Source organism: Sciurus vulgaris, assembly GCF_902686455.1.
Source record: "Sciurus vulgaris genome assembly, chromosome: 16".
NCBI lineage: Eukaryota > Metazoa > Chordata > Mammalia > Rodentia > Sciuridae > Sciurus > Sciurus vulgaris.
In genome coordinates this window covers 19,935,307-19,947,900 of record NC_136477.1, presented here as the reverse complement: position 1 = coordinate 19,947,900, position 12,594 = coordinate 19,935,307, and the positions used below count along the sequence as shown (strand labels likewise).

Genomic DNA, 12,594 nt, shown 5'->3' with positions numbered 1-12,594 from the left:
TTCCTACTAAGACTTCACATAAGCTAGAGTCATTAAGAGCCAAGAAATAGAGCCTCCCATATATGAAAACTTGCTGGAGTGAGGCAGGACTGCACATTAGTGAAGAAAGGATGGGCTTTCAAGTAAATGGTGCTAGATAATTTGGTATTCACTTGGGAAAAAAACAAAAACAATGAAACTGGATCCCTGCTTTATCTAATATACAAATAATAGGCTTATTTCTCTTTAAAAAAATTGATTCAAGACTTATTTCCCTTTTATAAAAAGTCCGTAAAAATATCACCTCAAGGTTAGGGAAGGATTTTTAAATTTTTTTTTATTATTATTGTATTTTTTGCAGTGCTGAAGATTGAACCCAGGGCCTTCTGAATGCTAGGCAAGTATTCTACTACTGAGCACATCATCTCCAGTGCTAGAAAGAATTTCTTAAAACATAATAAACACTAACCATAAAGGAAACATAAAACAATTTGATAATATTAAATCATATCATAATTAACAAATTCTGTATATCAAGATACAAAAAGTCAAAATACAAGCCATAAACTGGGAGAAAACACTTGCAAAAATTATCACCAAAATAGTATTTAGAATATATGGTGTGTGTATCTCTATATCTAGAGATGTATATACACAGATATATATATAAATATAGGTGTGTATGTGTGTTTATATATACACGTATATATATTTATATATTTAGGATATATATATATATATATAATCTCATAAATGGACACTTATAAAGATACTTCACAGAAAAGAAAATATCCAAAACACACATGACAAGATATTCAATCTAGTGCTTGTTCTGGCAGCACATATACTAAAATTGGAACAACACAGAGAAGATTAGTATGGCTCCTGCACCAGGATGACACAAATTCATGAAGCATTCCACATTAAAAAAAAAAAAAAAAAAAGATATTCAATCTATTTGGTAATTAGGAGAATACAAATTCAAATCACAGTGAGCCACCATTACACACTTAGACAGGCTCACATTAAAACTTCTGGCAGTTGTAGTATATGAACATCCTATATCAGTATCTTAAAAAGAAAATTTAACTTAAAACTTTATCACTGAGCTACATTCCCACTCTCTTATTATTTCTAGAGTAGGATTCTGGAATCCGCTTTGTTTTTTTCCTCTGATATCTTCAAATCAGCATTTTGATTGGTATGGCATAAGAATCAGTAGAAAATCAAGTACTTTTTCTTTCCTTTCTTCATTCCCTCCATCTTTTTTTTTTTTTCCCTTGGTACCAGGGATTGAATCCACGGGTGCTTAACCACTGAGTCACATCCCCAGCCCTTTTTTATTTTGAGAGAGGGTCTCACTAAATTGCTTAGGGCCTTGCTAAGTTGCTGAGGCTGGTCTCAAACTTGCAATTGTCCCTGCCTCAGTCTCCCAAGTTGCTGGGATTACAGACACACACCACTATGCCTGGCCTGGCAAAGTCCTGACTTTTGAAGAACTGCCATTGCTTTAGAAATGTTACCAACTTTCATTTCCCTTAAAAAAAAAAAAAACAAAAAACAAAGCTTTGGTTCTCTACACAGCATTTACATTATTAAACAGAAACTATTCAAGTACCAAAACTCTACTAAATCTTTACAGCTATTATTACTAACAAAAGAGAATTTGTCTTAAGATTTATGTTAGTAAAATTTTATACTCATTCGTCAAGAGAAGGTACTAATTCCAAAGCCACTGGGTCCAAAGCAATAAGCAGATTTGGAGGAAAGATCACATATGACTTAGGTACTTTCTGTTTTGCCCAAAAAAGAGAAAAAACTCATATGTCACTTACCTGTCATCTGGTCTTTTTGTTCCCCGTTCATAGGCAGAAGAGGGTGGTGAGAGGGAGCCCCTTCGTTTCCTTTTCTCTTTATTTTGAGTTTGCTTATCTGGGTCTCTCTCTCTTGATCTGTTAGGAGTCTTTGGGGCAGCTGTTTGATCTCTAAAGCCAATAGCATCCCTTCCTCGTTCGGTTACTAAAAGAAAAAAGGTTTTTAAATAGTTTACTTGGTAGACTTTTCTCAATTATAAAAGTATACCAATTGTATAATTAAATGTGTATTCAACAAATAGACCAACTGACCCTTCCCTTATCTACCTAGTACTCAATTTGGGTGAGACGAAAGTCTTATGTGTATGTTCACTGCACTTAACTCTCTTCCATGTGTTTTTCTTCTTTTCCCTACCAAAGACTTAATCCAAGTCTTCAACATGTCTAAACGCTCAGTGAATACAAGCATGCACAATGTTCTTGTATTTAGCAAGGCAGTGTGCTTATCAGCTCAAAATGTAAAAAGTCTACAACTGGCCCTGTAACTCTATTTATAATTTACAGAAAAAGAAACCTGACATGCTTAGCATAAAAACCTCAGTTACAAAAGTTTACTTTTTTTTTTTTTTTTTTTTTTTTTGCGGTGCTGGGGATTGAACCCAAGGCCTTGTGTTTGCGAGGCAGGCACTCTACCAACTGAGCTATATCCCCAGCCCAAAAGTTTACTTTTTAAAAAGGCTTATTAGACAACTCTTTATGAACTACAATTAAAAACAAAATATTTTATGCCTTAGAATATATGAGACGAAGAAGTCATTCCATTTATTCAGGCTGAATTCCCCATATTATAAAACAAAGATTGAACTAGAGTATGTACTTCCCAAAATATTTCACAATTCTTCTTAATTTTAAGGGTTCTAAGTTTTAATTGCTTGACATTAAGGGTGAAAGCAGGTCTGCATTATATGATAAGTATTTCCTTATAATATAAGACTGAGATAGGGGATTCCATATGTGAGGGAGAGACTAAAGTTGCCACATAAAAGCTGTTGCCTGTAAAGATTATAGTTGTCCATTAAAGACCTGCCTCTATATCTCCTACAGGGACACACCACACTAGATATTTACAAACTACTGCAAGGAAACTGTTTTGCCTACCAATTCTGCTCAGTACTGCCTTCTTTTTGGAGCCATAAATAGGGGTTTATGAAGAGACTGAAGTAGAATTTAATATGCAAAAGATAACAAAAACAAAAAACAAAAAACCCCCGCCGCACTGGCTTCTTAACTCTATTGATACTGGATCAGTGCTGGAGTAGTTCAAGAAACCAATGATTGAGCTCATTGCTTTAATCCCCCAGAAAGATTCTAAGAGACATAACTAAGTGGTTAAAAAAACAGAAACTAGATTCCCATAGCCTCCATGGTATCTGTTATGTAATAATGATTCTCAACCTTTTTAGGGGTCACTAACTCCCCTAAAAGTCTGAAAATGTTTTGAGCTTTCCCCAGCAAAGTAAATATACACATAGGATTTTGCATATAAACACCTAAAGGTAAACACTCTTCCACAGGTCTCTAGGAGTACAAGTTTAAGAATAAACCTCTAACTTTCCAATCCACCATCTCCGGTGGGACCAACTTTGAGATGCAGATTTTCGTAAAAACTCTTGTGGGGAAGACTATCACGCTGGACACTATAGAAAATGTATAGGCCAAGATTCAGGATAAGGAAGGAATTTCTCCTAATAAGCAAAGACTGATCTTTGCTGGTAAGCAATGAGAAGATGGATGTATTTTGTCTGACTACAACATTCAGAAGGAGTCCACCCTTCATCTTGTGCTGAGGTTTCATGGTGGTGCTAGGAAAAGGACAAGCATAAGATAAGCATATGATAAGCTAGGATAAGCATAAGAGAAAGAAGGTTAAGTTGACTGTTCTGAAATATAAGGTGGATGAAATGGCAAAATTAGTTGCCTTTGCTGGGAGTGCCCTTCAGATGAAGGTGGTGCTGAAGTTTTTGTGGTCAGACATTATTGTGGCAAGTGTTATCTGACTTACTGCTTCAACAAACCAGAAGACAAGTAATGTATATGAGTTAATAAAAGACAAGAACTAATTAAAAAAAATAAAAAATAAAAAAGAATGAACCTCTAGAGGAACAATGAACAGATGAAAATTACTAAAAGATCATGACTTACTTTCAAGAAAGCATCAACACAAAGGCAGTATGAAGACACACTCCTTGGGCAAAAAGTCATTAAGGAAGAATAAAAGTCCAAGTTCTAAATTTTAAATAGTACATTTACCTAATTATGTAGGGTCTGGTTTTAAAAACAAAAAAGCTTTAGTACTTATCAGTTACCTCTGCATATACTGAAAGAATATTTGTAAAGTCATTTACATAGAGTATCTCTGAATACATACCTGTACTGTCCTTTTCAGTTTGACTTTTCTTTGGAATTCGATATACCTCCTGCAAAAATATAAACCCAAAGAAGGACTATTAGTCTGGGGTGAAAGTGGTGATTTCTTTCAAACTGATTTCACATGACAACAAAAAAATGGACGGGAAAAAGCAGGTAGTCAATTATTCTCCAAAATTTGATTTATATTTGGCTTCAAATAAAAATAGATCTTGGCCCCTTAGAAACAAACAAAAATATATAGCACAAATGCATATATTTTACATCTACCAGGGTTGTGAGATTTCACCAGCAAAGTAGCAGACTTAGTGACAGGGGCACTTCTGGCAAGAACACACTTACTGAGAATTATAATTTCTGTATGCCTTCTGCATATGCATTCCTACGTAAAAATCAAAGTCACCTACAGTTCCTTTACTGAGTGTATTATTCATAAGGACTCTCACCTACCATCCCTACTTCAGGGAAGAAAAGAGCGCCAATAACCTAGTTACATAAAAACATTTCAGAAAGATTACATGATAAAGACAATTCTTGCTATTCAGACTATTTTTCTATAAATACAAAACCTATTTTGCTATCAGCCGAATGTGGTATCTACTTTCACAATGTTTTTATTACAAAAGATAGAAAAGGTATTAAATCACCAATGCTTCTGAAATGGCATCTAACACTGTACCAAAATTAATCTTGAGAATGTAAACTATTTTTCAAGACTTGAGGTACCTTTTCTTGCTGTGTGGTTCTAAAGTCTAGAACCTGCTTTGTTGCTCTGACAATTCCACTCTATTCCAGTCTATCAAGTAATGCACAACACATTCATACCCAGTCACTTTGCTAAGTGGTGTAATGACAAACACACACATCTTCTCAACGGCACATAACATGATATTGTCCTTTTTACAGTAATCTTGTAATATTAACCACAGTTAAGTGACCTGATGATCCATTTTAGAAAAGATACTCCAAAAAAATTAAAGAAATCCTTTCTCCACATTATCATTGGCTCTAGCAATCTTCGTAGAAAATGAGAAATAACCCACATGTCACACAACTGACGAAAGGACAAGGATACAATTTTCAAATGCTATTGAAAATGACAAATATGGACCATACAGATACAGGAGAATCTATAAGAATGCAAATTCTTAAAAACTTTCAACATTATATGTATACTGTCAGCATTTGTCAAATTACCTAATAGACAATGACTGTTACAGTTATTTGTGCACTTATCTGTGTGCCTATATGATTCTAAACATTTTAAACATATTATCTTATTTGAGATTCAAAACAACCCTATGAGGTAAGTACTGGAGATTGGACCCAAGGTCCCACACATGCTAGGCAAGTGCTCTACCACTATGCTGCGTCCCCGCCATTACCTACTTTATTTTGAGACAGGGTTTTGCTAAGTTGCCCAAGCCAGCCTCCAACTTGCAATCTTTCTACCTCAGCCTCCAGAGTAGTTGGGATTATGTAAGATCTTGACATTATGAATGTTCATTACAAATGTTTGAAGTAATATATTATACATCCCTCAAGTTGGTGATCCATTTTGTGATGGCAGTTTATGTGCCATAAGAAATGCTTCTCAAAAATTCTTACTTCTGGCTGGGCATGGTGGTGCACACCTGTAATCTCAGTGGCTTGGTAGGCTGAGGCAGGAGAATTTCAGGTTCAAAGCCAGCCTCAGCAACTTAGCAAGGCCCTAAGCAACTTAGTAACACCTGTCTTAAAATAAAAAATAAAAAAAGGGTTGGGGATGTGGTTCAGTGAGGAAGTCCCTGGGTTCAATCGTTGGTACAAAATAACCAAAAATGCTTACTTCCATTCGAAAGTTTAGATCAGGGCTGAAGATGTGGCTCAGTGGTAGAGCACTTGCCTGGCATACGTGAGGCCCTAGCTTCAATCCTCAGCACCACCACCACCCTAAAAAATTTTAAATCAACTACTAAGCTGAAATGTATGTGAATTGATGGTCACAATATAAATGAAAACTACTGACTACTTACTGTGTGCCTAACAATATGGGGGAACCCAAACCTTTAGAGTGGCTAACTTGATCGATCCTCATTATAAAGTCAAAGCTGGATACAAAATTTAAGCTATAAACTTATTACCTACCCCATTATCCTCAACTTAATATATTAGGAGATTAAAGTTCTGAAAATCCAACTGGAGTTTTCCAAAGTTCATGATATTAGTGTTAGCCTGAGTGATATAGATGTCTGTTAGGAATAATGTCACACCCAGAGGTCACAGATTCCACTGTAGAAAGTGTTTATCTGAGTTGGCTCCATTCACAGTAATCCTGAATGTACAATCACCCAACTATCATCCTCTGATTTCTTTAGTGTCTAGGTGCTGCTCCCAACTAACACACACACACACACACACAGACTCTCTCATATACATTCAAGCTATAACTGTTATGAGCCAAGACTGCCTTATTCTTTGCCGTATCTCTAGAACTGAGAACAGTGCCTGGCACATAAGCCACATTCAGTGACTTGTCAAATGGACGAACAAGTGAAATTCTACTTCTATAAGACACATAGAAGGCTATATAAACCCAAAAGTATTAGACATACCCCACGCCTTTTATCAATATACCATCAATCTCTTCTTCCTATACCAATGATCACTTTCATCTTAAAAAAGCATCAGATGCCTCTCCTATAAACAAAAATGTTCTGTATTTCCAGGGTCAGAGTAATAAATGAGCCTCTGCAACAAGCTTAGAACAGCCAGCCGTCCCTTGACCAATCTCTCCCCTTAGTCAAAGACTCAAAATAAATCTTTGGATTATTTGATAAAACACAGAACCACTGATAAGATTATGTAACACCAATGCATCCAATATCCTCTATTAAAGTATGAAAATGTGAGTGAAGATGTTTTTAATATGTGGACACAAAAAGAGCATCAGTTCTATGATGGCTCCTTATGGAAATTGGGCTTACTTATCTATATAATAAAATTTGAGTATCAGCTATGTGCTGAAAGTATATATTAAGACTCTGCTATATGTTGGATGCTTGAGATATATAGTACCTGCCATCAAGGAGTTTTTTAGACTAACAATATAGACTAAGATTGTCTCTTAGTAAGACCTCTTACTCTGTGCCAGGTCCTTTATATTCTCATATACTCCTTACTTTTTTTAGTACTGATGATTGAAACCAGGGGTGCTGAACCTCTGACCACATCCCCAGCCCTTTATAATATTTTATTTAGAGACAGGGTCTTTTTGAGTTGCTTAGGGTCTCACTAAGTTACTAATGCTGGCTTTGAACTCACCATCCTCCTGCCTCAGCCTCCTGAGCCATGGGATTACAGGTGTGCACCACCATGCCTAGCTCTCATATACTCTTATTATTATATTTACAATATATACAAAACAGAGTTAAGAGAGGTTAACTATTCTAGCACTGAGTTATATACTGGACCTGAGACCCACCTACTAGATTTGTGTCTGTCCAAAGCACACCCTCTCAACCACTTCCTTCTATCCCCTTATATACACTAAGAAAACAGAGAAAGTAAATATGCACTATCATATGATAGGTATGTATAAAACAAAATTAAGAGAATTGTAACAGAGGAATACTAAAACTGGTTTGTGCCTTTGGAGTAAGGACTAGAAAACACATCCTGAAGTAAGTAGACATTTACATTGTCTTAAAGGATTAATAGAAAATATACAAAGGAAGAGAAGAAAAATAAAACACAATAGATAGAAAACACATTTATTCCAACTCCATCCTGAAATCCTGTAAAATAACAATGGAAGAATAAAAAAGGTACAAACCCATCTGTAGTCTCTTTTCTAAGACTATTAACTGTGTGTGTGTGTGTGTGTGTGTGCATGTGTGTACGTGCACAGCGGATGTACGTGTAATTTAAAAGTTTTTCCCTAACCCATACATTATCTGAATCTTTCTCTTTCTATCTTTCTCATGATTCTGAGTGAAAAAAATGGAAAGGAGAGGAAGAAATTCTGGATTGGTTGAAAACAATAAGAAAAAAAAAAAAAAGGTTAAAGAGTCTTCCAGAAAGCAGAACAAAATGTAAATTAGAAAAATGGGAGATTAAAAATTAAAATTAGGGGTCGGGGCTATAGCTCAATGGTAGAGCTATTGCCTCTCACATGTGAGGCACTGGGTTCAATCCTTAGCACCACCTGAAAATAAATGAATAAACAAAGATATTGTATCCATTTACAACTAAAAAAAAAAATTTAAAAATTAAAATTAGGGACTGGGGGCATAGCTCAGTGTAGAGTGCTTGCCTAGCACGTGTGAAGCCCTGGGTTCCATCCTCAGCACCACATAAAAATAAATAAATAAAATAAAGGTACTGGGTCCATTTACAACTAAAAAACTTAAGGTGTGTGTGTGTGTGTATGTGTGTATACATAAAATAAAATTAAAGGATTACTACCAAAAGTTCCACATTTTATATAAGAAATTTCAGAAAGTGAAAGAAAACTGAGGGGAAGAAAGTATCAAATAATACGAAAAAATTGCTTATAGGGTTCAGAGATCCTACTATAACAAACCAAGCAAAATAGTACCAGACTTCAATAGTAAATCTCTATAAGCTAGAAAATAATTCAATGATAACTTTTTTTTGAGTGCTGGAACTTAAACCCAGGGCCTCCTTCATGCATGCTAAGTACATGCTCTACCACTGAGCTACATGCCCAAGTCATAATTGTCAACAGTGTGTACCGTACACCAAGCTAGAAGACTTAACCACTTCTGACTGATGAAAGAGCTCTGGAAAGTAAATGTAAATGAATTATCTGGTACATATTAATAATACATATATGCCAGGCATAGCAGCTTAGGAGGCTGAGGCAAGAGGATCGAGAGTTCAAAGCCAGCCTCAGCAAAAGTGAGGCACTAAGCAACTCAGTAAGACCCTGTCTCCAAATAAAATACAAAATAGGACTGGGGATGTGGCTCAGTGGTGAAGTGCCCCTGGGTTCAATCCCCGGTACTACCCCCCCCCCGCCCCCCCGTCCCACCTCCAGTCCCAAAAAAAGAGTCATAGGAAAGAAGAAAATATTTTAAGAAATAAGGTAAGTTTTCCAGAATTAAAGAAATATGCAATACTTCTGATTGTAAAGACCAGCAAAGATAATCAGGAAGTAAAAAGACTAAGACTAAGTCTGCACCTGGGGAGAGGGAGCTCTCTTCGGAAAAACTGAAAAGACTCAGAAGATAATATACATGTTTGGAGATTTCATAAAATGAGATAGAGGAAGGGAGACAAGAGGGAGAGGAAAAGAAAAGGGGGACAGCATAATTTTATATGTGTGCATATGTGCATTTTGATACTAGGGATTGAACTAGGGTCTGTGCATGCTAAATCACTGAACTATACTCTCAGTGCCTTTTTATTCTTTTAAACCCTTGAATTTCAGACAGCTGGGATTCCAAGAAATGAAAAATAATTAAGATCTGTTTTCAGTTTTTGGCCAATAAGAAAAATGGGTAAAGAATATGAATATTTATTAAAACAAAATACGAATAGAAAATTGTTCCATATCTGATGTATAAAAGAAATACAAATCAATAAAACATCATTTTTGCCCATCAGTCTGACCAACATAGTCTGACAACACTTGAGTTGGCCAAGCTGTGGTGAAACAGGCACTCTTATGTATAAAATAAGAGTTAAAATGGCATAACTAGGAAGAGCAACTTGGCACTATCAAAATTACAAATAATATGGACCATGAAGTCAGGAATAGTATTTTTAGTAACTAATCCAACATGCATATTTTCCACATGTGTGACTGTGAAATTATTTCAGTAAAAATCACATGTTGTTAATCTAAAGAAAGGTACCAAGCTAAATAGCTATAATAGGGGACTGATTAAATTATGGCCTATTTATACAATAAAATACTATGTGACTATGAAAAATTCTTTATAAGCTAGTATGAAACAGTCTTTATAATTTATTAAATAAAAAGCAAAAAGCTGAATAATGCTGCCAGGTTTTTTTATAAAGGCAAAATATATTTGCTTACTATGCATAAATTATTTCTGAAAGGCTACACAAGAAATTAGTTATATTGACAGCCTCCAAGGAATGTGACAGGGGACATCTCACTGTAGGCCTTCTGAATTTTATATCATGAGCAGAACTGGCCTACCTTAAAAAATAAAAATAAAAAAGGTGGAGTATCGAGACTCCTGTACATTGACCAAATTCCAGGTGAAGACCTGGTTACTCATGAAGCAACTTCTAAATGTTAGTGCCATATATTAAAAAACAAAACCAAAAAACCCCGTTCACTATCATTCAGTTTAAACTTGTTCTCCTACCTCCACCCTTTGTTAGTTTGGGTTTTCATTTTGGTACCAGGGATTGAACATAGGAGCATTTAAACCACTGAGCCACAACGCCAACCTTTCTTAAGTTTTGAGACAGGCTCTCACTAAATTGCTTAGAGCCCCACTAAATTGGTGAGGCTGCTTGCTCTGAACTTGCAATTTTCCTGCCTCAGCTTCCTGAGCCACTGGGATTACAGGGGCACTCCTCCACACCTGGTTTATTCTTGTGCATCTTAATTACAATTCAAAGATGGGTGTAGTCTAAGGACTGAAGCATGAAAGTCAATCACTAATACAGTTCCTGCTTTCAAGGTCCCACTAGTCTAGTACCAGAAAAAGGAAAGTACTTTCTTTCTTTCCTTTTTTTTTTTAATATATTTTTTAAGGTGTTGATTGACCTTTATTTTATTCATTTATTTACATGTGGTGCTGAGAATCAAACCCAGGGCCTCACACATGCTAGACAAGCGCTCTACACTGAGCCACAACCCCAGCCCAGGAAAGTACTTTCATGTAAAACAGTAACCAATAATGAATAACTAAGGTCTTCATTAAATGTTTCTCCAAATTCAGATTTCTATTTTCTAGACAAGTTAAATTCACAACTAAGATATCTCAACTTTTCAAAATTTAATTACCTGCTCTATAATTTTTAAAACTTAAAAATCACGATAGCCCTCAAAGCAACAGGGCAAAGTTACATGTTACAATAGTTGGGCCAAAAGTTAAGAGTAGGAACCCTGCTGATGTCCAAATCATTCAGAAACCTTTTGGACCACAGTTCACTCCTCTTCCATTACACACACACACACACACACACACACACACACACACACACACACACACACACACGCGCGCGCGCGCGCTCTTTCTCCTGTTAGAGAAGTTGCTCGTATTTATTGACCCTCACCCCAGAAAGACCCACAATCTTGCATGTGATTTCAGAAGTTTTAAAAAAAATCTCTTGATGTTCAATCACAGATCACAGGCTGAAAATCGCTGCAGCTTTAAAGGAAAAAAGATACCTCAACAAAACATTAAAATAGCTCCTATAAGTACAGGATGAATTTAGACTCATTACAGTTTCTAAGTGGCAAGTGCAATATGAAAAGAATTTTACCCAATTGCATGAGTTGCCTACTAAGGACAAAGAAATCACTATTATTCGGGTTAGAAAAAGGAGAAGAATGATAGAATTTAAATCAGCATATCTCAGTCACTTTTCAGATGTCATTCAAAGGCTAAGTCATAGCCTCATGAGCCTGTTTACAATTTACAGTGATTAAAAACACCACCACAGGGGGAATGGTGACACATGCCTATAATCCCAGCAACTCAGGAGGCTGAGGCAAGAAGTTATCTCGTCAAGTTAGAGGCCAGCCTCTGTAACTTAATGAGTCCCATCTCCAAAAAACAGGGGGAAGGCACCGCCAACACTTATTTCACAGGGATAAAAGATTATGACACACAAGTATTTTCTGACCACCTATCCAACACAAGATATACACTAGGTACTCAAAACGTGTGGTACCATGGGAAAAGATGAACTTTCCTCACTTTTCCATTCAAACACTTATGAAATGCCAAACTACAAACCAGGCTTCATGGTACCTAGGAAGTAGAACACTGGGAAGAAGCTGTCTGTCTGCTCAATTTACTATTGTGAAATGTTGTTTGCTAAGATTTAAAAGGATGTTATAAGAGAATATGTAAAGGGCAGAATAAACACTGTCATATTCTAGTTCTCTTCAGACTGCATGAATCTTTCACTGTTTGCTAAAGATTTCTGTGGAGAGGAATAAGTTTTTAACTAATTATTTGTTTTGACAAAAACAAAACCAACCAACCAAAAATAACAACAACAACAAAAAAACCTAAAAACAAAAATTTTAAAAGGGGGGAAAAAAAGGAAAAAGGAAAAATAAGCAACACTGTTTCAGAAAAGGAATCATTTTCCTGGGGGAAAGAATTTAGTCAAATGAGAAGAGACATCTAAAACAGAAGAGTGTTTTTATGAGTCA

General features: G+C 35.9%; 1 protein-coding gene across 5 annotated transcripts in view; it reads right to left on the bottom strand.

Moving 5' to 3' along the window:
* The window catches only part of SETD2 (SET domain containing 2, histone lysine methyltransferase), a 119,485-nt gene that overhangs the window by 27,599 nt on the left and 79,292 nt on the right, over window positions 1–12,594 (bottom strand). For 3 of the 5 annotated variants that reach the window (XM_079116679.1, XM_079116678.1, XM_079116680.1), the window contains 2 exons: window positions 4,222–4,270; window positions 1,815–1,998 (listed from right to left, as the gene is read on the bottom strand). In XM_079116679.1, coding sequence (XP_078972805.1) covers window positions 1,815–1,998; window positions 4,222–4,270 — 233 coding nt within the window. Of the gene's footprint in view, window positions 1–1,814; window positions 1,999–4,221; window positions 4,271–12,594 lie in introns of those variants that run through there. The other 2 variants (XR_013760097.1, XR_013760098.1) reach the window with 2 other exon arrangements.